General features: G+C 35.0%; 1 protein-coding gene across 3 annotated transcripts; it reads left to right on the forward strand.

The window, feature by feature from the left end:
* Window positions 1–459: 459 nt before the first annotated feature.
* On the forward strand, window positions 460–27,514 carry LOC149734422 (regulator of G protein signaling 12-like). Of its 3 annotated transcripts, XM_089881049.1 has the most exons (26): window positions 460–630; window positions 1,280–1,415; window positions 1,856–1,933; window positions 2,390–2,712; window positions 4,149–4,277; window positions 4,802–4,908; window positions 5,800–5,972; window positions 6,606–6,768; window positions 8,382–8,470; window positions 8,694–8,746; window positions 9,012–9,216; window positions 9,900–9,949; window positions 11,393–11,485; window positions 16,911–16,932; window positions 17,534–17,757; window positions 18,851–18,975; window positions 20,037–20,154; window positions 20,974–21,186; window positions 21,730–21,775; window positions 22,932–23,002; window positions 23,454–23,760; window positions 24,588–24,754; window positions 25,163–25,244; window positions 25,311–25,394; window positions 25,742–26,313; window positions 26,388–27,514. In XM_089881049.1, exons 1-26 carry the CDS (start codon window positions 529–531, stop codon window positions 26,400–26,402), a joined length of 3,747 nt encoding a protein of 1,248 aa, XP_089737175.1. In that variant the 5' UTR covers window positions 460–528; the 3' UTR covers window positions 26,403–27,514. The 3 variants fall into 3 exon arrangements, with proteins under 3 accessions (XP_089737175.1, XP_089737174.1, XP_089737176.1); XM_089881048.1 differs by having other exon boundaries at window positions 25,742–27,514; XM_089881050.1 differs by having other exon boundaries at window positions 8,385–8,470; window positions 25,742–27,514.
* Window positions 27,515–27,696: the final 182 nt, after the last annotated feature.

Genomic DNA, 27,696 nt, shown 5'->3' on the forward strand with positions numbered 1-27,696 from the left:
TGTAATTAAGGTAAATTGTCAGTCAGAATTAGTAATTAAGCTCCAATTAATGTTGAATTATTCAAGTTAATTTGCATCTTCCATTTAAGCTATTATCGAATTAGATAAGTAAAGTTCCGTTTCCTAAACTTATATGCTGTTGCTATTGTAGTGCCAAAAACCAGACATCGTCACATAGATGTAAATATATATATACGGTTTCTGCCAGGCATAATGCATATTGTATATTTTAGAGGAGAGGATCTTTTGGCTTAGAAGAGTTATAATCCTTACAAAGCTTTTGTGTTTTTTGTATAAACAGATTCGTAATATTGCTTTAGCTGGTGGGAATTGAAAAATTGGCCTTAAAATATTCCTTAGTTCTCACTGATACCCACTGTATATTTTATATAAAAATAATTATCTTTTCTTGTGGAATAATAACTTTAAAAATGAGCGAAAACCATAAATGTCTTTTTAAAAGTTTTGCATTTTTTTCAGGATTAAAATAGAAATATGTTTGCTGTTTGATTATGCTGAGTAATAATAATGTCTATGATGCGAATTAAACACCGGAAAGTTGACGAAGGCACGAGGATTATTGAAATAGCTCGTGGTAAAAGTGGCTACGGATTCACTTTATCTGGCCAGGTAAGTTTGGAATAATTGCTTTTCTGTGTGAAATAATTAATATTTTATGAAGCTCGGGACGTGGGATGTAGGTCTATTACCCCAACACCCAGGGTGCTGCCATATAGACCCCACTGAGGCAGTTTATAGACACTCAATAATATAGATTCTATTCTATAAGGGTGAGGTCTTCAGTGAGGCACACCTGAGACCTGGGATGTAGGTATATTACCTCAACACCTAGGGTGCTACCATCTATACCCCGGTGAGGCAGTTTATAGACACTCAATAATATAAATTCTATTCTATAAGGGTGAGGTCTTCAGTGAGGCACACCTGAGACCTGGGATGTAGGTATATTACCTCAACACCTAGGGTGCTACCATCTAGACCCCACTGAGGCAGTTTATAGACACTTAATAATAGAGATTCTATTATATGAGGGTGATGTCTTCAGTGAGGCACACCTGAGACCTGGGAAGTAGGTCTATTACCCAAACACCCAGGGTGCTACCATCTAGACCCCACTGAGGCAGTTTATAGACACTCAGTTTCAATAATTTATATTTCCTTCTACAAGGGTGAGGTCTTGTGTTGTTTGGATATTTGCTTTAAATCCTTCTGTATAATTATTTAATTAAATATTAACATTCCCATTCCTTAACCACAGGGTCCCAGCTTTGTGAGTTGGGTTGTGCAAGCAAGCCCTGCAGAACAAATAGGATTAACAGTTGGGGATTATGTAATATCTGTCAATGGGAGCGATGTTTCAACGTCAAACCATGAAGATGTTGTCCGACTAATCGGTATGTTAAAGTTTAACCAAGTTTGTGTCAAAATTCTGTGAATGTAAATAGTTGCAGACTATGCAAATCCCAATCTAGTTATTTTATACAACTTTTGCGCTAGATGTTATAGGATTTTACAGCATGCTATTAGCATGTTACACTGATCAAATTCTGTTTTTATTTTTATCCAAAACTGTTCGTTTTAGATACTTATACTATGTAAACAGGTATAAGCATATACAGTTGAACTGTGGTACTTTAAAACTCTCTCGTTATTTTTTGGCCAGTAGCAAAAAGTCAAAACAGGTTATGCAAATTTTAGTATAGTGAATATCTGAATAATAAATACAAATAAATGGAACACTTGCCTAAATAATATTATATTTATAACATATTTTTTACCCAAGCGTCTGTATAACTGTTTGCATGTTTCGGAAATAATTCATTTTTCCATCTAGGAATATCCACTGGTGCGTTGTTTCTAGGAGTTTGTAAATCTTTGGACTTTCCAGCAACCAAAGAACAAGATAATTCAGGTAAAGGGATGTTATTGTATTAAAGTTTAAATTTAGGTTGGATCTGTATCTAAAACTAACCTGGGATTTTGTGAAACTAGCTGTCAAAAATACTGAAGTGTCGGTCAAATACAACTTAACTTATATAAACACCTGTGAAAAGTGGTGCAACCAATTTAAGGTTATTGTTTTGATAACGCTTTGTAAAATTGCGTCGAAAAAATTAAATTGCCGATCACAACTTAACCTGTATAAACACAATAAAAACGCTTCACACCTGTATAAAGTGCTGCAACCAAATTAAATGTTATTATACATATATTGTTTTTTGACACTTAAAAAAATAGATGTCAGCAAAGTGCAAATTATTCGCAAAATGAAAGATGTATTTTATTTGCAGCTAGACCTATACCTTATTGTCGTTGATATTAAGCAAATATTATAATGAGATTGTTTAATATATTCAAACCACCATAGACCACCTTGCACAATTATCAACTCTGAGGTCCCGCACGGCACCAAGCTTCAGCAGGACGGACAAAGTGCTTAAAGATTTATATTCGGGTGAAATATTCAAGAATATGTCAACTATCACACCAGATAAGCATACGACCCAGGTCTCATCTGATCTACCACCTCTACCGAGCATGGTAATGGTGCAAGCTGTAGTAGCCTATCTTGGCACTGTGGAGATACCGACGACACCATCTACGATACCTGATGCAAGCCTTGAAGCTGTACGAGGATGTGTGCATAGGCTGAGGGTGGAACAGCATATTCACCAAAGAGTTTTGCTCAAGGTAAAATTTTACAGAGCTAATATGGCTATTGCAGTCTTGGTGTTATTGTATTGTATTCTTTGTGGATGGGGTCCTTGTGAAAGACCTGGGATTTGGGCCAGAAAAATACACGGTTAACCTGGCTATTACTGTTATTGTCTTATTTTCTATTCCATTTTGTGTGGGTGGGGACCTTGTTGAGGACCTGGGATTTAGGCCAGATTAATCCAGGGTTAATTTGGCTGTTAGTGTTAATGTTATTGTATTGTATTTTGTTCTATTTTGTGTGGGTGAGGTCCTTGTCCAGGACTTTGGATTTAGGCCAGATTTGGCCCATAACCCTAACACGTACGACCGGGGATGTGGGATTATTGTTATGTTATGTGCATAAGCTTTAGTTATTAAACTTTTGTTCCAAGTTAACATCAATAATAAATGTGCCAACAGCAATTTGGTTTATAATTAACAGTGTTGCCAGAAAGATATTTTCAGTGTTGACCATTAAAAATAAAAATAAAAAAATTAATTAAAAAAAAAAAATATATGTACATATATATATATACGTATAATTATTTTTGTTTAAAATCATAATAACCTTTTTTTATTAAGGATTATAATTGTCTAATAATGTTTCACAAATCTTTAGGGATAAGTCTTGTTTTCCAACATAAATTATTTAAAATTAATATTTTAGTTTCATTTATAGGAAGCATTTTTTATAAATTATAATTCTGGGATACTGTCCTACAAATCTTTAGGGAGACACTTGTGTCTTAGTTTTAACAGATAAATTATGCATAAGTGTAATAACATCAATGTTTACCTTGTGAATATTTAAATAAAATGTTATTGCAATGTTCCTGACATGCAAAATTTATTCAAATTATAACTTACGAAAGCAAGCAAGTACAAGGTGTATGCTTAGTGCTCACCTGTTATTTATAAACCCTTGAATTATTAAAATATTGGGTGTAACATTTTTAGGCATACTGACATACAGTTACAACTTACATTCACAGTTGTCAAATATAGGGAACCTCATTGATTAATGTGGTGAATGCAATCTACTTTGGCTCTGCTTGTTTGTATAGACACCTAACAACAGGGTAAAATCTGGGGTGACATTGTTAAAATGCAGTTACATTTATAGTTGTCAAACATAGGGAACCTCATTGATTAATGTGGTGAATGCAATATACTTTGGCTTTGCTTGTTTGTATAGACACCCAACAGCAGTTTAAAACCTGGGGTGACATTGTTAAAATACTTATAGTTGTCAAACATAGGAAACCTCATTGATTAATGTGGTGAATGCAATATACTTTGGCTCTGCTTGTTTGTATAGACACCTAACAGCAGGGTAAAATCTGGGGTGACATTGTTAAAATACAGTTACATTCATATTTTTTAAACATAGGGAACCTCTACCTTATTACTTAACAATGGTCATTATACAGGTCACACAGTCAGGTGTGAAACTACTGAATGCTGATGGTGACATCATAGCAGTTTATAAATCAGAGAAACTAAGATTTTGTTCTTTATGTCCAGAGGATGCGAGGTTCTTCTGTTTGGTTACTTCACAAGTGAGTATTTGTTGACTTTGTAAGTAGAGGTTACTGAGTTCAAGGCCCACTTCAGCATATTTTCAAGTCACCTATAATTTTCAAATTCCTGAACTGTTTTATTGATTTCTAAAGAATATTGTTAACATTTCCACACACACAGGATATAGAGAATTAAAAAGAATGAATGTAACTTACTTTATCCCCGTGTGGTCGGAAAACGACAGCTGTTATCACACGGGTTTAACACCTCGTGCCAGTTTACGAGTTACCATGTATGTTACTTTGTGGGTGATTATTTTTTTTGTGTATGGCTAATAATTTGGACAACCCATTAGTGACCACTGGGTTGGAGCAATTGCCGTTGAGTGTCTTGCCCAAGGACACATACGCCCACAATGGTAGCAGCGTCAAGCCTGAACCCAAAACCTCTGGGTTACAGACAGGCGTGCTAAACACTATGCCACGGCGCCAGGTGAAAGACATTTATAAAGGATATTGGTAATACTTGTATATTACCAAATGCTTGTACATTACCCATACAGGATATAGAGAACCCTCACATCTCCTTCATCACGCGGGCATCTTGTCACATGTTTATGGTGGATCCTGACATAAGCTCACATTCAATGCACGAGGAGAAAGCTAAGAGGTGACTATGTGTGTTTAGGTGTTTGGTTATGCTATGGGGTGAAAAGGTTAGAGGATTGTGTTGCCCCATCTTTTGTATCAGTTTGATGTTTAATTTCCAGTTTCCACCCATAGAAAACTAAGCACATTTTTGTGTGTTGTTGGGGTAATGGTCTAAATCATTTTGAATTTAATGTGAATATATGCACTTTATTGCATTTTACTTCAGAACTAAGTTGCAGTTTTTGTAAATTTTCACATTCATACAGTAGCCAATAGACAGAAGCCAATTGTGAAAAAAAATAAAGAAAAACTGTTTGTTCTTAAAGCTAAGCTATTTTATTCAATTTTACAATGCAAATATAGGCCTTTAAACTTTGTTTTTGGTGTAAACTTTGTTCTCAAGAATATGGGTGTTATATTTGCTTAAATAAGGTGTATGGATCTTTTTATTGCAGTATTTGGCAAAGGGGTGTCATTTTTATTTATACAACTAACTATGTTTGAATAAATAAAAATGATTTTTATTGACTTTTTTATTGAATATTCTTTGGTAATTTAGTTATTTTTATTTGCCCTTAAATTTTATTCCAAGAACGAGTCTTCTTTCATTTAAAAATGGCTGTAGTTTTTATTAAAAATCAATGTTTCGTTCTTTGTTAATTTAATTATTTGATTTGCTCTTTATTTGTATTTTCCAAAACCATTGGTATTGTGGGCAACTGTATCTAACAATTCGTTTTCCCACAACTGATTTTCTGCTTAAAAAAAACAAAAAAGTTTTTTGTTGAAAATCAGTGAAAATCACGACTGTCGTTGCATGGAAAACAAAAAACAAAAATATCTGTTACATCGTTGTAAATAAGTTGGTTTCATCCATAATAATTTGAAATGATCCACTAATTCCCCCCAGGTTTGGTATGGAGTGTTCCACCAACATCGAGACCGGCGACTGCGTCGAATTTCCCAAGAACCCACGAAGTATTCTCGCTGTGGTTCGCTTATTATATACCACGCAGGTTGGAGAGAAACCTTCCATGAGAAACACAAGTATTATCAGCAACACAACAGTGGACAGTGGAATAGGTGAGTGTGGGAATATTTACATCTGCTTGAAAAGAAAGATGGCCATTTCCCACTTATTTAATTGCCCGATTATTAGCCTGTTAAGTGTAAGTTAGCTTTATATTATAGTTAGTTTTCGGAATATTTACATCTGGGTAAAATATGGCCACTTGTTTAATTGCCTGATTAGTAGCCTGTTAATTGTAAAGTAGCTTCATATTATTTTTTTGTGAAGTTAGTTTTGGGAATATTTACATCTGGTTAAAAATATGGCCACTTGTTTAATTGCCCGATTAGTAGCCTGTTAACTATAAGTTAGCTTTATATTATTATTTTTTTGTTAAGTTAATTTTGGGAGTATTTATATATGGTTGAAAAGAAAGATAGCCAGTTGTTTAATTGCCTGATTAGTAGCTATATATTGTTGTTACAACCAAGGTTATGTATTGAATTGAATTGACTACACCAGTTTTCACAGGGGTTATTTTATAATAAATTAGGTTGTATTTAACTGACATTTTTAATTTAATTGCCCCATATGAGATATTTTAATTTAAAATTATTTATTTAATACTATATCTGTTACAGGTAAATTTTGTTATTTTTTACTGAAAATTTTATTTTTTCATTATTAATATGATATCTATGTTGCAGTTAAAGACGACCAATCAGCTTCTAGCGTTCACATCGTGGATTATAGTCAAATCTCTCATGCGCGACTAACGAGGGGTGAATCAAGCCTGCCTCCATGTGGTCGACTGTCATGGTCGTCAAACAGCGAGAAAACAACGAAGAAAGCAGAACGTAAACCCTCCAGGTATCTGGTTTAGTATTTTATGTTTTTAAGTTTAAGCGTCTAACAAGGCTTATTTTTGTTACCCAATCTTTCAATGGCTAATCTGGTATCAAAAATGTAGTTTATTTTGGATGTTTCGTACAATACTGAAGGACTTGAGTATTTTTCATACCAGATGAGCCTTTAAAAGATTATTTACATTACGCCTGGTAGCAAAACTAACAGAATACTTCATTTTTTAACTGACCAAAATTTTAATGTATTTGTTTTAATATTTTATGTTTATAAGTTTAATATTTAAGATTAAAACAGTGCTTCTCAACCTATCTTTCCAAGAAACACTGGTGTATATTGTAACACAACATCATAATAACATGTAAAACATGGGAGTTAATATACCATACATACCACAGGTTTAACTTTACAATAACACTCAAAAGCATTAGTAACTACTATAGTGGGCGACCCAACCAAATCAAATAGCGACCAGATTTTCCAAACTTCATTTCGAATAATTTTGTAAGCATGTAATAAAATCATGAATAGACAACAACAGTCAAAAGGCTTTGGAAACCACTGTAGCAGGCACCAAACTTTTTAAATCACAGGGGAGGCAGGGATAGTTGAACACTGCACTATGAAATAATAACTTAAGTTCATTATTTTTACTGATTATTGCAAAGCAGGCAATTTCAGGGGTGGCCTGCCCACCTTGCCACCCCAGAATTGTCGCCTATAGTAGGCGACCCAACCAAACTAAATGGTGAAACATTTTAAGATCTTGACTTCTGACCTAGGGCATGAGAAGCTTTGCGTGTGTAGTATGATGTAACAATACCACTACAAATCACAACAGTGTATAATATGGGTGTTTATGACCACACATGTCCCATAGTTGTGTAAGGATGGGAATTGTGAAACATAGTCCCATCCATTGTCCATTTGTTCATTGTATTTATTGCCCATTGTGTGTCATACTACACCATTGTTTCAAAACAATCACTGTTATGATAGCATTAACCAACCAATGAGAGGAATGTTATGTTTTGTTTGGAAACAATAGGCCATTGTTACATCAACATGGCATAATAATGGGATTACTAACCATATAATTAAGTTATTACATCTTGTTGCTATGCTAGTCAGGGTAAAACTTGTAATTGGGCTGTTAGGTGTTTTGATTTGAATTTTAATCTCTGTTTTACGATTGCAAGAAATACTTCACAACTTTAAACAGTAATGAGTGAAAAACTGATATAGAGAGGTCTAAATGTTAACAGTAACACCCTGTGTGTCCTACATCCCAGGTCTCAGGTGTTTTCTTGGGTCAACAGTTAGTTCCGAAACTATTATTTATTTTGAACCACCACAAACAAACCTTTTTAAAGCAAAATGATTCTTGCAAATGGCAACAGTGTCACGCTGGTAAAGATACCCGGATCGCTTCACAACCCAAGAATAATCCGTTCAAGTTATCTATGCAAGAATCATTTTGCCCCCCAGACCTACATTCTAAGTCAATGGAAGTTTTACCTTCTATTTGGAGCAACAGGCAGTCACTGGGCATGCCTCACTTCAACCCCAATTCAAAACAATTATGCTTCAATTTTCATGTTAATTCTTTTCCTCCCCAGTAGCACGGATGAAGGGTCACGGTTGAGTCCACGCGCTTTATTTTCATCCAATCAGGAAGCAGCGAAGAAACAAAGCAAGCAAAGCGAAAGTAAGAAATAGAAATAACATAAAAAATGCTTTTTTTATTGTTTTAAATATAACAAGGGTAAAACTTAATTAAATAAAATAAATAGGCTACATAAAAAACTGATTAAAATAATAAAAACCCAAAACTTATAAATTATTAAAAATAAAAAAGATAAATACTAATAAAGTATAATCGATGCACTGAAACATTAACAATATTTCATCATAATGTTTATTATTTGCAGCAAATTTCTCGTTCCCTACAAAACCCCAGCCATCGGACAAACATCTAAGCTCAGTAAATATGATTTCTATGTTGGTTTTGAGAAGTTTTAGTTTTAACGTTAATGTTTTAAAATGTAAATATACAGTTAAAAAAATGTTTTCTAAACTTTTGCTTCTGGATAATATGTTTGTTTCGATAAAATGGTAATAGGCCAACTCTGGCTAAACTCTTAGCCCAATCTTTTGTGCTGTAGGCATGTTATACTAATGGGGATTATTTTTCCGTTTTTTTTATATTTTTTTATTTTTTGAAAAATAATTGATATTTTTAATGAAAGGGTATTATGAGTCATCAAAAGTTACACGGTGAGTCGTCACTTCTCACTGCCCAAGAACGCAACGTCGCCATGCTTAGTCAGCAAAACTTGATTCGTCATGACAACCGAATGAAGCAGAGCGGATTAGTCAGCGAAAATTCGAACAACAACTCGAGGGTGCCGCCCCCTATGCATAAGTTAAGCATGGGGAAGTATAGGATACCTGGTAAGTATTATCATTGGTAGGATTTCGCATGCAGTGTTCGGGTAATGGCCAACTGTTGTCTAAATCCCAGGATCAATGACATGCCACATTATAGGGCTCACTCATATAGAACAGAATGCGCATACACAATGTTGGGGTAATGGGGCAACTCTGGTCTAACCTAAATCCCAGGTCCCATGGCGTGCCTCACTGTAAAACCTCACCCATATAGAATAGAATGCGCATATACAATGTTGGGGTAATGGTAATGGGTCAACTCTGGCCTAAATCTCAGGTCCCATGGCGTGCCTCACTGTAAAACCTCACCCATATAGAATAGAATGTGCATATGAAAAGTTGGGGTAATGATCCAACTCAGACTTAAATTCCTGGTTAGTATTATGCGAATTTCATTTTCTTTAGGAATTATGTGGCGTTTGATACCTGGTTGCTTTTGCATTGCCATTACGTTAAAGGATTTTTTCGGGGTTACATTTTTAAAATGCAGATATATTTGTTAAACATAGTAAGGTAAACTTACATGGTATGGCAACCATACATTATCATGTTGTATCTTGTATATTAGTGATTTTGCGACTTTTGGATGAATCATAAGCTAAGGTTTATGATAATATGTTTAAGTAGTTGGTATGGCAACCATAGATTATCATGTTGTATGGTGTAACAATGCATATTATGAACAGATGGACACAACTTACCAGGTGATAGCAGAAGATATGAAAAGAAACATCAGGTATTTACAAGTTATCATATGGTTTATGCTGTATAATGGTTATGTAATAAAACCCAGAAGTTCTTAAACTTTGCGGTGTTTTTTTTAGAATGAAAGAGCCATGAAATTTCACTGTTGTATTCAGTGACGCAGCCAGGGAGGGGGGGTTTAGGGAGTCGCGACCTTAAACCAAAAAAAAAAAAATTGAAAAAAAATTAACCCTAAAAAAATTAAAAATTTTTTTTTTAAATTTTAAAAAACCCCTCCTTATTTTTTTAAACCCATCATTTTTTTTCTGGCTGCGCCACTGGTTGTATTTATAGGCACATGTACAGTTTTCCTGATTACGGTTTATTAATTTAATATTAAACTGAACATACAAGGTAATTTTAAACAAAAAAATATACATAAAATTCTGACAGCTAATTGATAAGCGGTGTGCAGAGACAACGAGTGTTAGATAAATATACAACTTAACCATCCACATGGTGTCAGTAGTGAACAATTATAAATCAAACATTTTTTATTACAGAAACTACCCAATAAATTTCAATTCGGTAATTCAAAAAGATCAACATATTTTACAGTTATTTTATGTTTTAATATCTTTTTCTTCCTTTTATTTTCTGCTGAGTTTTTTTTATGTTAATATTTATTTATTTTTTTGTTCATTTCTTATGTTCTTTATATTTTATTATGAACTAACCAACCCAAAAAGACAGTAAATTTACTTATTTTTCTATTAAAATAAGATTGCAGACAAATTAAGCTCCGCACAAAATATAGCCTAGCATATCATTAAATATCTGCAGGCCTTAATCCCAGGTCCTATGGCATACCTCACTGTAGGACCTCACCCATATAGAATAGAATGTGCATATACAATGTTGGGGTAATGGGCCAACTCTGGTCTAAATCCCAGGTCCCATGGCGTACCTCACTGTAGAACCTCACCCATATAGAATAGAATGTGCATATACAATGTTGGGGTAATGGGCCAACTCTGGTCTAAATCCCAGGTCCCATGGCATGCCTCACTGTAGGACCTTACCCATATAGAATAGAATGTGCATATACAATGTTGGGGTAATGGGCCAACTCTGGTCTAAATCCCAGGTCCCATGGCATGCCTCACTGTAGAACCTCACCCATGTAGAATACATATAATCAGACTTTTCAGCACAAATAGCCTTTTCTAACATTAAAAACAAAGTTGTAAATCAGATTCCACATATAATCATTTTCATTCAAGTTTTTACTGTTTTAGTTATCATATAACTGAAGCCATCTTCAGGTGTCGGAAATTACAAGACAATCATGTAATATATAAAATCATGCATTCAAATTTTTACTGTTTCGGTTATCATATAACTGCTGGCCTAAATCCAATTCCATGCCATGCTGTATGAACTCACCCATAAAGAAAATACACTTTACCACCAATGACTTTACCAAACATTGCAGACGAATAAAGCTTCGCACGGCACAGGAAAACGTAACCGAATCTTTCACGGTCGATTTGTGACGTTGGGTAAAGTTATCAGCCGTTCAACTGAGGTAAGTGGCCTGTTACGTTATTATTGTGTGCTGTGTGTATTGAAGTAGACTAGGTTAATGTCTGAGCAGTGAGCATGAAGTGTATATACACGCTTGACAGTGAGCATGAGGTGTATATACACGCGTGTGAGCATGAAGTGTATATACACGCTCGACAGTGAGCATGAGGTGTATATACACGCTTGACAGTGAGCATGAGGTGTATATACACGCGTGTGAGCATGAGGTGTATATACTCGCTCGACAGTGAGCATGAGGTGTATATAAACGCTCGACAGTGAGCATAAAGTGTATATACATGTTCGACAGTGAGCATGAAGTGTATATACACGCGTGTGAGCATGAGGTGTATATACACGTTCGACAGTGAGCATGAGGTGTATGAATCCACCATGTGTGTTTGGTATATAAGAAGAGACCCACGTTATAACTCGACTGCGAGCATTAGGTGCATAAATACATATATATTTTAAAGTGTAACTTAGAAAAGAATTTGCTGTATATGTTTTTTTAGGATCAGTTATTATAACATTAAGGCCTAAGGGTAATGGGCCAAGTCTGACCAAAATCCTAAATCCATGCGTGTGCCTCACTGTAGGACCTCACCCATATAGAATAAAATGTGCATATACAATGTTGGAGTAATAGGCCAACTCTGGTCTAAATCCCAGGTCCCATGGTACGCCCTGCAGAATACCCTCACCCATATAGAATAGAATGTGCATATACAATGTTGTGGCAATGGGTCAACTCTGGTCTAAATCGCAGGCCCCATGGCATGCCTTGCTGGAAGACCTCACCAATATAGAATAGAATGTTAATATACAATGTTGGGGCAATGGGCCAACTCTGGTCTAAATTCCAGGTCCCTGCGTGTGTCTGGCTGTAAGACCTCACCCATATAGAATAAAATGTGCATATACAATGTTGGGGTAATGGGTCAACTCTGGCCTAAATCTCAAGTCCCATGGCATGCCTCACTGTAGGACCTCACCCATGTAGAATAGAATACGCATATACAATGTTGGGGCAATGGACCAACTCTGGCTTAAATCCCAGGTCCCATAGCATGCCTCACTGTAGGACCTCACCCATATAGAATAAAATGTGCATATACAATGTTGGGGCAATGGACCAACTCTGGCTTAAATCCCAGATCCCATGGCATGCCTCACTGTAGAACCTCACCCATGTAGAATAGAATGTGCATATACAATGTTGGGCTAATGGAACAACCCTGGGCTAAATCCCAGGTCCCTGCGTGTGTCTCGCTGTAGAACTTTTCACCCATACAGAATATATGACAGATTGAACTTGCATTAGAATGCAATTCAAATCCATTATGACAGTTACAGTTGAGTAGTTAAACCAATCAGAGCAGGCAGTTTTGGATCAGCGGTCATGCGTGACGGTCTAGTTTAGAAGAGAAAAAGGAAAAATAAAATAAAGACTTAAAAATAAGAAAAAAATGCAATGAAAGCAGTATAAATATATATATATAACACGATTGTCTTATAATTTCCAATATCTGAAGATGGTTTTAGTTTTTAAACCGGAGACAATTTCGTCATTAATATTGGCAGTTGTGTTTGTCTTTTGTTATTATTTTTCAAAAAAGGAAATTATTTGTGTCAAATACCTGTCAGAAAAGCTGATTTGCAAACAACTATAATATGCTTATACCCGGCAGCAACAATGTACCAGGTTTTAAATTTTTAACCGAAAATTTTAAAAATAAAGACATCAGACAATTGTGTCATATATATATATATATATTTACTTAGGCTGTTGTGTTTGTCTAATTTTTATAATTAATTAAAAATTGAAAACAATTGTCAATTTTCTCATATATATACATATATATACCATAGGCTGTTGTGTGTGTATTGGGATTAATTTTTACACATTCTCTTATTGTATTAGTTAAGTTTTATTGCTTTGACCTAGTTAGTTGCAGGTGTTACATTATAAGTCATAATAGGAAGCTCTACTTAGCATTGTTTATGAGTCAGATCCTTTATTTGGTATAAGTCATTGTTACATTGATAATGAGTGTTATGACTTAACAAACTGCATGAAGGACAAACTCACTGTTAGGGATGAATTTGCAAGACCAGAGCTTCAAGGCTTATAAGTTAAGTCAGATATTAAACCGAAAATATTTATTGCGATCTAGGTTTAAAGGGGCAATACACCCAAAATCAAAATTTATGTTTTAATATAAATTCTAAAATGTGATACATATCAATTGTTTTTAAATAACTATTTTTTTCTTGGTGTGTATTGAACCTTTTTTGACATACAAACCTTATATTTATAACATAGAAATAATACATGCGATCAGTACTGATGAAAATAGAAATAGTATTTAAATGTTCTGTATTAATGTATACTAACTTTCACCTAAATGTAACCCCGCAATTATGTGATAACGATGAGTTAACCAGCAATTATAATTTAAGCTTAACTTTGCCAGGAGTGTTATAGCCCACCAACCAGTGATTAATTTGGCAAATTTTAATTAGGAAATGAACTTTTTAACTAAAGGGTAAAAGTAGGACAATGCGTTTCGAAATGGTAATTTTTTTTGTGATTATTAGTTTTTTTTATATTAATTTGGTAAATTTTAATTAGGAAATGAACTTTTTAACTGGAGGGTAAGGGAAGATTGTTGCTAAAACTCTAAAAGTTTCGTATTTTTTAAATTTTTGTTTTTTTGTAACTTTAGCATATGAAAACATTATAGAACCTTACAGCTTAGCACTGTAAGTCAGGCGGTTTAGTATGTGGCAAGATCTGAGGCATAGCTTAGTGGTTAAGTGCCTGCATTGTAAGTGAAGGATATTGTTTTTAATGCTTGATACTTTTATGATTGACAATGCATGTGTTCTGCAATATAATGGACATACGTTGCTTCAACCCAGTGGTCAATGTGTTGTGCCACCCTGGGTGTTGGGGTAGTAGGCCAACTCTTGGAAGTTAAGTAAACAGCATTAAATGCAATGCATTTTTTGTAGCATATTTGATACCTAAAGTTTAGGGTTTCAGAACATTACAGTTTCAGAATTATGTATTATATTTGAAGCCAGAATTATGTTTTATGTATTATTTTATTCTGTCTGATAAATCAAGAGAATTTTAAACTGAATGCAGTGTGTTGGAGTGCATTACGTTCATTTTATTTCCTACAGCAATAATGCAGTGAAGAAATTTCATTTTTTATAAATTTCTAGAATAAAATTTCATTAAAAATCTTTACATTAAAAAAGGATAAAACTTTAAACACATTTTACAAAACTTACAATTTTTTAAAACAAAAAGTCGTTTTTAAATAGAACGCAGTTTGTTGCATTGACATACATTGCATGCGTTTAATTCTAGCCATAATACAGTGGGTGTATTAGTAAATAAACAAGATAACCAGGAAACAGGATATAAGTTGTGTATAGCTGTTTATTCAATCCATCTATTTACCATTGACGGGATTTAATACATACTGCTGTCTTATTCAATGCTGTCTTATTCAATAGGCCATTTAATGGAAAATCTATGCAGAAAGTTACATATGGCTAGACCACTGCTATTCCAGACGCTGGGTTTCGACCCAAAAGTGAAATGAGACATTTTGTAGATAGCTATATATAGAGAAAAAAATAGAATATTTTTTTGTAATTTGTGTTTCTAGTTGTAAAACAAGTCTTCTAATAAACTGTGAATTATAAATTAAAATAGTAATATAGGTGGAGGAGGATTGAAATTAAGGAAAAAGATGTTAAGTGCATCAAATGCAAGAAGTAATCAGGTAGAATTAAAAAGAACTGCCAGGCCAAAGTCTGAATAAGATCTGGCATTTTTAAATTATATTTGTGATATAAATGGACCAACATTTTTTATATGAGATTTCATATCCGTTAAAGTTACAGCATCAAGCCTTGAACTAGTTAACATTAGAACAGAAATCTGAGTAACTTAGTCATGAAGTGAGTAGGAAGAATTTCATGTTACGTGATCCCGTGTCGTTATAACATGGAAGCGGAAGTTACATTGTTTGGTAATAAAGCGTCATTCACGTGTTTATGTTGTCATATACTTGCTACTACACTGTTTGTTTATTGTTGGTACATTGTGACATAATAAAGGGATGCAGATTTGAAGGAAAATTAATCAAAAATGTTGAATATTTGAGTAGGGTTATAAATTAATGTGTTTTAGTTGTTTAAGTGTTTAATATTTGCAAACAAAAAAAAAGGTTTGTAAAAACAAAAAATCACAGTATTAATTTAAAAATAGGACTCTAAAAAAACGTTAAAAATGGTTTAAAGCATTTCTTAAAAGGTCTTTCAGCCAGAAGAAATGTCTAATATATATAAATCTAAGTATATTTTTGCTGTTTTTATTTATGAAGGTCTATTTGTAAGCACATAATGGGCCATGTCGCTTTAGACATTGTCTCATACTCTGTCTCATTACTAAGTAAAAAAGATACAACAAGTTATAGAGTTAGGTAATATAGCTGAAAATTCTTTGTAAATTTTGAAACCATTGTAACTTATTCACGGAAGTAGTCCCTTCCTGTTTGCGAAATAAGGTTCTACTGATTATTACAACACCATAACAAACCGTATCCTGTATTTATGACATACGACTAACAAGTTATCTAGAAATTAAATAGAATTGTGTATATACTCCTTGACTCAAATATGTTAGCCAGTAATAGGAATAGTATTATATACACCAGTTATATAAAGTAACATGCATAGTAACTGGTTATGTAGAAATTAAATAGCATTGTGTATATACTAGTTCCTAATTATGTTAGCCAGTAATAGGCATAGTATTATACACCAGTTTTATAAAGTAACAGTTTATACAAATATAGAGATACAAGTTGTTATGTAGAGATTAAATAGAATGATGTATATATACTAGTATAATTATGTAAGGTGCTTCCCTAACTAAGTCTATACATACAGTAAGTATTATATACACCAGTTTTGTAGAGTAACAGGTTATATAAGTAAAAATTGGACTAAAAAAACGTTCAAAATGGTTTAAAACATTTTTTAAAAGGTCTTTCAGCCAGAAGAAATGTCTAATATATATAAATATAAGTATATTTTTGCTGTTTTTATTTATGAAGGACTATTTGTAAGCACATTATGGGCCATGCCGCTAGAGTAACATGTATAGTGACTGGTTTTGTAGAAATTAAATATAATTGTGTATATACTGATGTAGATTTTGCTGATGGCAAGATATATATTTTCTGTTTTAAATTTATTCATTGTAACTTTTTCAAACCCGTTTTTATAGAATTGTAGTTTTATTTTTTTCGTAAATTAAAATGAATTTGCTCGACACTCGGTATAAATCACGTAGTTTAAGTTTGCAACCTGCAGCTCATTCATTACTCCATCTTCCACAGAATGTTGCGATGCCAGATGAGGGTGAGTCCTATGTTTGTATATGGGTGACTATTGTTTATGTATAATAGGGTGGGGGAAGATGGGACACCATGAATGACCATTGTGTATGTATAGTAGGGTGGGGGAAGATGGGACACCATGAATGACCATTGTTTATGTATAGTAGGGTGGGGGAAGATGGGACACCATAGATGACTATTGTTTATGTATAATAGGGTGGGGGAAGATGGGAAACTATGGATGACTACTGTTTATGTATAGTAGAGTGGGGGAAGATGGGACACCTGTTCAGTCTATTTTCTCTTCCCATTTAGTAGTGAACATTTATGAACGTTTAAAGAATTATAAATCCGTGTTCTTACGACTGCCATGAGTTTCTGTGTTTGTTTCATTTGTGAATGCGAAAACTGATTAAATCGATAAATGATAAAACAAATTACAATTGATTAATGTTTCAAAAATGTAATATTGATAAATGAGAATTGGACTAGCAGTTAATCTTTCAATACCTTCAAAACCCCAAAGTTACACATGTCCAATATTTTCTTATTTTAAGGCTCTGTTTTGCAGCTTTTTTTTATAAAATATTTAGTTCATATTTCTATTAACGAATTGTAACCAGATGGACTCAGTGGCGCCTCTAGTGTTGAGAGTCTGGCAAGCAACGCCAGCTTGCCGAGCTGTATGAACGGAGCGGTCGGTGGAAACTTTGACCATGGGTACCAAAGATCATCTCTAAGAGCTTCCCAATCATCGGAGGCAGTAGAAGCTGCGGGGAGGATCTCGCATTGGGCTGTTTCGTTTGAAAGGCTGCTGGAAGACCCCCTTGGTGTCATCTATTTTAAGGTAAAGTTTGTGATATATGTAATTGTAATGTATATATATATATTAAATTATTGTCATTTATTTCGAGGGTTCTGGTAATACATTAATTAAATTAAAGATAAAGAATGAAAATATCGCCTATCTTACCCCAACTATTATAGTATCATTAAAACAATGTAAAATATAAAGCGTTGCAACCAGTGTAAGGATATACTAACTTAATACCATATAAGGTTTGCATACAACTTGATTGATATTATTCAGACTTGTTTAACAACCAATTAATTATATCTGTCAAGGGATAAGCTAATGTAGTATTTAACGTTGCTTTATGGTGAATATATTAACATTTTCATTCATTTGTTTTGTTATAATTATAATTAAAAAATAGTTGAGACTAGAAACTAAATAAATAGTTGAGACTTTTCTGAATCAGACATTTATATTTATAATTTGGGATATTGTTGTGTAATAGCTTACATTATGACGTCATATGACACATAGTATCAACCCACATTAGTCATCCACACATTGTTACATCATAATATCTTGTAAGATGTAACATAAATATTATGACATCACACACATGTGGAATTCTGTAACAATGATTGGTTCCATTGTTTAAATGAAAACTTTAAAATTTTGGGTATTTTTGGGCTAAACTGTTTAATTTTAACCGAAGGGTACGGGGTTCTACGCTCAGTTCAATTTCATATTTTTGTGGAATTTGGGTAATTTTTAATTTAAACCATTATCATTGGGCTAAACTGTTTAATTTTGTGGCCTATTTTTTCATGTCATACTGGGTTCAGTTCGATATATGAATATGTCCGTGGGCAAGACACTTAACAGGCATTGCTGCAACCCAGTGATCACTAATTGGTTGTAGAACCATGGGTGTTGGGGGTATGGGTCAACTCTGGCATAAATCCCTGGTCCCATAGCGTGCCTCACTGTATGACCTCACCCAAATAGAATGGAATGTGCATATACAATGTTGGGGTAATAGGTCAACTCTGGCCTAAATCTCAGATCCTATGGCATGCCTCACTGTAGGACCTCACCCATATAGAATAGAATATCAGTATAATTTGTAAATTTTGTTATTTTTCAGGAGTTTCTTCGAAAAGAATTTTCCGAAGAAAATATTCTGTTTTGGGAGGCAAGTGACAAATTACGACGAACCCCATTGGGTGATTCTGCGTCACTACGACAACAAATACAAGATATCTATGACAGGTAGAAGAGTTATTGTAATGTAAAATATTTTTTGGTGCATATAATCTGTAATAATGTTAAAACAATAGTGATTGTGAGTTAAAAATTTCATCCATTGTTCATTGATGAGTCATAATGAACTTTTACGTGTCATACTTCCTGTGAAAATTTACGCGTATTAGACTCATGACATCCATAGTAAGAAATAGGTGACATTAGTCATATTATCGCAGACGATAAAATGTCTGAATACTACATGTATCGCAATTCGCAACTAATATAGCAATCACTGGAAAGAATGTATGTAACTTATTTATTCTCACATGTAGGGCAACGACGCTCGTTATAACAGGTGTTCTGTTTTATGCACCTCGTGCCTGCTTACGAGTTACCACATGCAAATCTGCCGCTTAAAACTTATTTTGCACCTTATTTTTGTTCTATATGGGTGAAAAACCATGGGACCTGGGGTTTAGACCACAGTTGGCTCATTACCCAAAAATTGTATATGCACATTCTATTCTATATGGGTGAGGTCATACAGTGAGGCATGCCATGGGACCTGAGATTTAAGCCAGAGTTGGCCTATTACCCCAACATTGTATATGCGCATTCTATTCTATATGGGTGAGGTCCTACAGTGAGGCATGCCATGGGACCTGGGATTTAGTCCAGAGTTGGCCCATTACCCCAACATTGTATATGCGCATTCTATTCTATATGAGTGAGGTCCTACAGTGAGGCATGCCATGGGACCTGGGATTTAGTCCAGAGTTGGCCCATTACCCCAACATTGTATATGCGCATTCTATTCTATATGGGTGAGGTCCTACAGTGAGGCATGCCATGGGACCTGGGATTTAGTCCAGAGTTGGCCCATTACCCCAACATTGTATATGCGCATTCTATTCTATATGAGTAAAGTCATACAGTGAGGCATGCCATGGGACCTGAAATTTAGTTCTGCATCTATTGCCAAATTACCCCAACACCCAGGGTGCTACCAAACAAACCTCACCAGATATTGAAGCTTTTATCTTTCCCGAATATCCGCACCTAATTATTCAATATTTCCTTTATAGGTTCCTATCCCCCACTGCAGTGATGCCAGTCAATATCGACAGCCATGGACAACAACTGGCAGAGGAAGCACTGACAATTGAACCGCATCCGGACATTTTCATTAACCAGCAAAATCAGGTAAATTAATTTAAGATGCTTCTGGTAACGTTCTATTACTTTTGCTACCAGGCTTAAGGTGGCTGCACACAGTATCCGCCGTGCGAATTCGCATGTGAAGTCGTGTGCAAACCTATTACCGAGTTCCGCATGCGACACTGAATCCGGACAAAACAGACAAAACGGCCGAATTCCACATACTGTGTACAGCTACCTTTAATGTAAATAACCTTTTAACAAATCATATGGTATAAAAAGTAGTGTACTTCAGACACATTGTCTGGCAAAATACTCACACCGCAACCATAGCCTACTCCATTCAAAGTAATATGCTGCTAGCATTGTGGGTGTATGTGTCTATGAGCAAAGCAACTCAACATTCAATGTTCTAGTTCAGAGTGTTTTATGGCATGTTCAATTTGCATGTTCAATCAACCCAAAAAAACTTGAGAGAAACTACAAAGTAGCATGGAGTGTATGAAATAATAACTCCTGTTATATATATTCATTTGTTCGTTTTAGTTGTTAAAACTAGTACAAACAGTTCTTTATAAAATTCTTCCACTCAAGTCTATACGCTGTTGGTATATATGCTCACATACATACCCTTCAGTCTTAACCCTATCTAGTTGTTAATAACCACACCCCAAACCCCTTTAAAGGTGGCTGTACACAGTATCCGGAATTCGTTCGTTTTGTCTGTTTTTTTTTTCGGGATTTCGCTGCCGCATGCGGAACTCAGAAATGGGTTTACATACGACTTCGCAAGCGAATTGGCACGCTGGATACTGTGTACTGTCATATACTGCGAACAGCCATCTTATCCCCCCCTCTACGCAGGTCTACACCCTGATGAAGTTGGACAGTTACAGCAGGTTCCTCAAGTCAACATTATACCGACAATGCATGGTAGCTGAGATGGAGGGAAGAACTCTTCCCTTGGATGTGGGGGAGGAAGGAGGATCAGATGTTGCAAGCTTTGATGGGAGTTCACTATCAAGGCCAGCATCAAGGAGTTTGGATGCGGGGACTCTAAGGAGGAAAGGGGACATGGTATGTTGGTTGTTGTGTTATACCAGTGGTTCCCAAATTGGGATCCACGGACCAACTAACAGTTTCAGATGGTCCATACATCAGTTTTTAGAGGGTCACTGTATTTAATAGTTTTGGCTTTTTCCTGTAGCGTTCTTTGATTTTTACAGGCCGCAAAATATCTAAATCATATTTTTTTAAAAGTTTGTTGTGTTATAGGTGTGATTGCAGCATAGAAAAAAACTTATTTGTTTTAACATTATTGTTATAGTGTATGGTAATATACATGTAGTGGTTAATTGTAAGTAATACTAGAACAGTTAAAATGAATTGTTTGCATTGTCTTCATCGCACATAATTATGACATCACGCATAGATATGACATCACACAGGACGACTGTTGCGACACAGTGTTCATTGTTTAGGAACGTAATATGATTCATATTCTAGTAAACAAAACAAATACATCACTGACATAGCTAAAATAGATTTTTTTATATTTATGTTATTTCTATTTTAAATGGAAATTATTTTATATTTATGTTATTTCTATTTTATTTTCAGGTGAAACGAAACAAAAGTTCGCGAAAAGGTTTATTTGGTTTTAAAAGTGAGTTTTTATATTTGTTATTTATTTTCTATTTTATCTATATGATGTCCTACAGTAGACCTGCTAATTAGGACAGGGTGTTGTATAGAAATCTTATATTTGGTAACTTATTAGGGGAGTTTTGATGTTCAGTTTCTATTTAAGTGGTTAAACAGAAATATAGTAGAGTAGGGTAAGACGTGTGGCTGTACACAGTATCTGGTATGCGAATTCGCCTGTAAAGTTGTATGCAAACCAAACCCATTACCGAGTTCCGCATGCGGCAGCGAAATCTGGACTAAATAGACAAAACGGAAGATTTCCGGATACTGTGTTTTTTAGTTGGGGGTTTGCTATAGATATAGTAGGGTAGGGGAAGACGGGACACCTTTGTCACATAACATTTAAATACCCTGATCATGTTTTAAACAATTAACAACTGTCTATGGGAGTCGTAAAGATAAAAGATACGGTTTTAAAATTCTTCGAATGTTCTTTGTTTACTACCAAATAGGACAAGAAAATAGAATGAAAATGTGTCCCATCTTTCCCCACTCTATATTGTGATTGTAACAATTAGTTTATTATGTCATAATAATTAAAGCATCAGTGCTTTTGTTTAAAAATATAGAAAGAGTTCTAATTTTAAATATATTGGTATGTTATTATGATGAAATAAGTGCCATAATTATGTCACAATGTAATGATAAGGAAGTTATTATTATTCTATATTTGGTCAGCTATTATTGCTCACAATAGGCATTGTGACAATCAGATTTTCCCAAGTAAATTATTCATTTTAATTATAATGTAACTGAAATACATGGTAATTTTGTTAAAGATAGTTGTAAATTATGTGTTAGTTATACTTGTGGTAAATAGGCACCAAACCTGGGGTGGCAGGGTGGGCAGGCCAACCCTGGTATTTTCTACCCGGCATAAATCCGTTAACAATAAGTTAAACTTTTTTAAGTCAGAATAAGTTATAGGGAGAGGTTTCAAAATAAAAAGTAATTAAAGGAGAGGTCAATGACCGGAACTACCCAGTCAAGCTACTATATATATATATATATACTGTATATACTGTATATGGTATATATATATATATATATATATTTGTATCAAATATAATATGCCTGTCAGCAACAACATATATAAATAAAATCCTTCTTTCCAGATCGTTCCAAGACACTCACCAATCGTAGTAGCAGTAATGCAAGCTCGTTAAGTCGAGGGGGTTCCAGTAGGGTGAGTTGTGATGTCATAATGGTTATTGTTAGTTTGTAATAAAAGGAGGCATCACATGTTTTGGGAATTAGTTTTTTTCCAAATTTTATTATAATGGAAAGTTTTTTTTGCCATCCTGGGATATCTCTTTGATACATTGGCAGATAAAAAAAAGAAAAAAACTGTTGTTTAAACAAAGGTTTTTACCAAGAACTATTACATTATATCTGGTATCAACAGCAGAGTAATTTTGTAACAATTCTGAAAGAAATCTTCTGCCATTTTTTTATTTAGTGATAAAAAAGAACTGACATTTTATCTGCCATTCGGCAAAAAAAGGCATCAGGTTTTGCAAATAAACTGGAAGAAGATCTCTTCCAAACTTGTGTAATATGGCAGCAACCATATATGTATATGTAACCTTGAAACAATACCCATTAATTACATAACAATGCCCAATATTACATCATAGGAGTCCTCGGGGTCAGAAGGTCACAGCAACCTTCTCCAACTAACAAGGTCAGGCTCCCTCCCCTTGCATTCAATCACTCCCGATTTTCCCGATAGTTCCCGTGTTTGCCATGTCACTTTATGGGACGGATCAACCACTGTATTGTATGCTAAAAAACCTGGAAGCGCCACCATTGAAGAAGTTATAGGAAATATGTCAGAGAGAAGAGGAGTTAGGTTGAGAGCGCTGGATGTCTTCCTCGTGGAAGATGGAGATGATGGGAGGAAGAGGAGGCCGATGATGTTGGACCTTGATGTATCAGTCTTGGGTGGGTGTTTATTACTGAACAATTAGGTATTTGATATTATCTGTTGGTTGGGTGAGGAGTTTGTGTGCGGTATGTTGCTCGACCTTGATAAGTCAGTATCAGGTAAGGGGTTTTGGTGTGTGGTGTGGTACTGTGGAGTATAAGGTTGTAGGCGGAGGGGTATTTGTTGTACTGGGGCAATGAATAGGTTGGGAGGGGTAGGGTTAGTGTACGAGATCGAGGATGTTGGATTTGGGTATATGGGTGTTAGGTGAAGATGTGTATTATAGAATAATTAGGTATTTATATTATCCTAGCATACTTATATCCTTTGTTTGGGTGGGTTGATTAAAGTATGTGTGTTACTGTGTGGTATATAGTTGGTGTATGGGTTGTGGCGGTGATGGGAAGAAAAGGACGTCCATGATCTCGGGCCTTGATATGTCAGTGTTGGGGAGGTGTGTCGGCATGAGGACTGTGGGGTAGGGGTTGTGGTTTGTGGTGTGGTTCTTTGTGGGGTATAAGGTTTAAGAATTGGTTTAGCAACTGGGCCGTTTCTTTGTGGGGTATGAGGTTCAAGAATTGGTTTAGCAACTTGACTGTTTTCCTGTGTCAGTGTGTTATGATGCAACTGGTGGCTTTAGGCGAGAGGTGTACAAGCAAGCCAACATCTAAAGATTTGATTTCTTAACTTTATGATAATTCTAAAAGATGGACTGTTGGTCACAAAAAATATCCCTAAAAAACAATTGCCAAATGATCTATTTTGATACACCTAGCTGCAAAAACAAATACAGAACATACTAATATTTCTATGTTCAGATTTCATAATATTTCTGTGTTCACAGCCGGTCAATCAATCGTCTTAGAGCGTCGTTCATTGTTCCGTCTCGATATGCCCCCAGTACAAAGGTCGGTTGGTGTGAAAGCGAGGCCAACCAAACCCATTGATGAAGTGTTAAGGCCGGTGTTGCAGAAATATAACTTACATTTAGAAGACATGGAAGCAAGAAATGTAAGGATTTTGTTTGTTGGTGATTGAATGTTAGAGTTTGTGTTGATTTTTGTTGCCTATTCTATTTGGATGGATCCATTTTTAAGAACCTATTTTAGCCCTGACTTGGCCCATTATTACCCCAACATTGTATATGCACAATCTATTCTATATGGGTGAGGTTCTACAGCAAGGCATGCCATGAGACCTGGGATTTAAGCCAGAGTTGGCCCATTATCCCAACATTGTATATGCACATTCTATTCTATATGGGTGAGGTCCTACAACCATGAGTCCTCGAACTAAGGCCAGTTTTGACTCATTACCCCAACATAACACCCATATCTCCCGGCATGTAGAATACAAGTATAAAAAAACCTTACATTGAAAACCAAATAAACATGTTTCTAATCCATTATTACATCACAGAGCGCCGACAATGTTGGGTTAAATTTGAAAAATCCAGTTTCCACATTGGATGGAATGAGGATTGTTGTTGATAATAAGAAAGGTGATGTCATAATCATATCATTGTGATGTAAACAATGTTAATTATTATTAACAATGCTTAATACAGGTGAGTTGGGGAAGGAAAAGGTAACCAGAAATCAGCCACAGAAATCTTATAAATCTACTATTCCTGATAAACAAGAAACTGAAGGTAAGAATAATGAAGCGACAAAAAAGATTATTTTAAATTGTGTAGCAAAAGTAACAGAATAAACTTATTGTTTTTACCGAGAGAAAAATTTTGAGTTATCGGTATGTGTGTTGGGGAGTGAAATGTTATTTAAATCATATGTTATTATGATTTTTGTGTTAAAAGTATAATGTTTCTATGTCAGAAATCCACAATACAATAGCACAACAGCAAAGAACCAACTTTATTCCAACACATCTAAAAAATTTCTTACTTTTCTCAGCAAACTGATCAGTTTGATTCAAGTTAACATTATGTTTGGTATAGAAGTAGATTTCAACTTTACTTATCCTTACTTCTTCCCACAGAACTGATCAGTTTAATGTCTTCATTACAAAGCAGCACGATGCACGACCAGCGCGGTTTAATCTCCAAAGCTCATCTTGAACTACCCGAGTTTTTAAAACTTAAACCAACCCCACCTAGTGACGAGAAGAACGTTAACGCGAACAACAACGTGATGTCATCAATGACGTCATCAGGTGTGACATCATCAACCGAACCCTCACCATATGCAGTGTCGTACATATCCGATATAAACACACAACATCGGTCGAAACCAGTGAAGCAAGAGAAAGGCTACGTTGAGTTAAACGCAAGACCAAAATTAATGTCAACTTTTAAACCCTCCAACCCAGCCCCCCCACCAAATATGGGCTCAAAGCCCCCAATACCACCCCACCCTCAGTTTTTGAGCCGGGGTTCGACCCCGAGCCCCGTTGACGATTTAAACGACACAACTATAGTTGAAGATCCTGACCAAGTGAACTTTGACCCAGAGTTGACCCTCCTTCCCTCCCCAACGCATAAGCGGGAATTACAAACGCCTGACTACACTCCCCCACCCCCTGTGGGATTCCGGAACGAAAAAGATGAATCAGTAAGTGTGATGTCATGAATACCATTATTGCATCACAACTTTGCAGGATTTGATTTTAATGTTTTAATTTTCAGACAATAATGGTTTAACAACAGCATTGTGACGTAACAATATTCCTGTTTGCCAATAGAAGCAAAAGAAAGAAAGTTTTTATTTTATAAATTCGTGTTTTCAGTTCAATTTATACACAAATATTGAACATACGCTGCACATTAAACTGCCATTTGCACTCAAGTTACCTCTAAACATACCTACACTGAGGTTACTTAAGGTCATTGGGTTATTTCTTATTGTAAACCAGATTTTTTTTCTTTTTTTTTTAACATATAAATGATGCAACAAACATTACTATGATATGACTTGCTGCATTGTGATGTCATAACCACACTGCATACTCTATATGAGTGAGGCCCTACAGCAAGCACACCATAGGACTTAAGATTTTGACCAAAGTATTACCATTACCCCGTTACAGCATAATAACATTCACAACACCAAAGCTTAGAACGCTTAGTTATAGTGGGGCGGGGAAAGATAGGACATATTTTCATTCTATTTCCTCGTCCCAATTGAAAGTAAACAAAAAACATTCAAAGAAATATATAATCGTATTCTAACGACTCCCATAGACCCTTTTTAATTGTTTAAAACAAGATTAGGATGTTTTGATTTTATGTGCTAAAGGTGTCCCGTCTAACCCCACCCTACTATATATATAATCAATTCCAAGCCAAAATAGCACAATTGTTGTACGAACTGTAGGAATACTGTGCGTTTCTTACAATGGACTTCAACCTTTTTTATTCTTCTTTTATTTTTTGCGAAATCGTGTTGAATCATACATTAGATTTTATTTGATATTTGACCATTGTTCCTGTTATTCTTTTACGACATAACAAAGCATGACAGTGACATAAATAATTCATACTATGAAAAAAATTGTTTTGAAACTTTTTTGAGAAAAAACATTTTTGGATTTTTTTTAGGTTAAAATATTTTGAAATAATGTCTTGTTGTGTTATGTCATCCACTCTAAGCTACCAAACATTCCCACCTTTATATAGGTAGCCATATACTGCTCATTGTAAGGGTCCTGACACTGTAACTTCTAATTTCACTGCGTATTTTTACAAGAAGCTTACTTGACATTCTGTTGTATACACACTTAAGTGAACATATTAAAACAACTGCTGAACGTTTAGATATTTTATATGGGTGAGGTCGCACGGTGCGACACACCACAGGTCCTGAGATTTAGGCCAGAGTCGACCCATCACCCTAATATTGTATACGCACATTCTATTCTATATGGGTGAGGTCCTACACTGCAGATGGCATGAGACCCGGGATTAAGGCAAAAATGGCCCGTTACAGACATGGCTT

The sequence above is a fragment of the Ciona robusta genome, chromosome 7 (genome assembly GCF_009617815.1).
Source record: "Ciona robusta chromosome 7, ASM961781v2".
Lineage (NCBI taxonomy): Eukaryota > Metazoa > Chordata > Ascidiacea > Phlebobranchia > Cionidae > Ciona > Ciona robusta.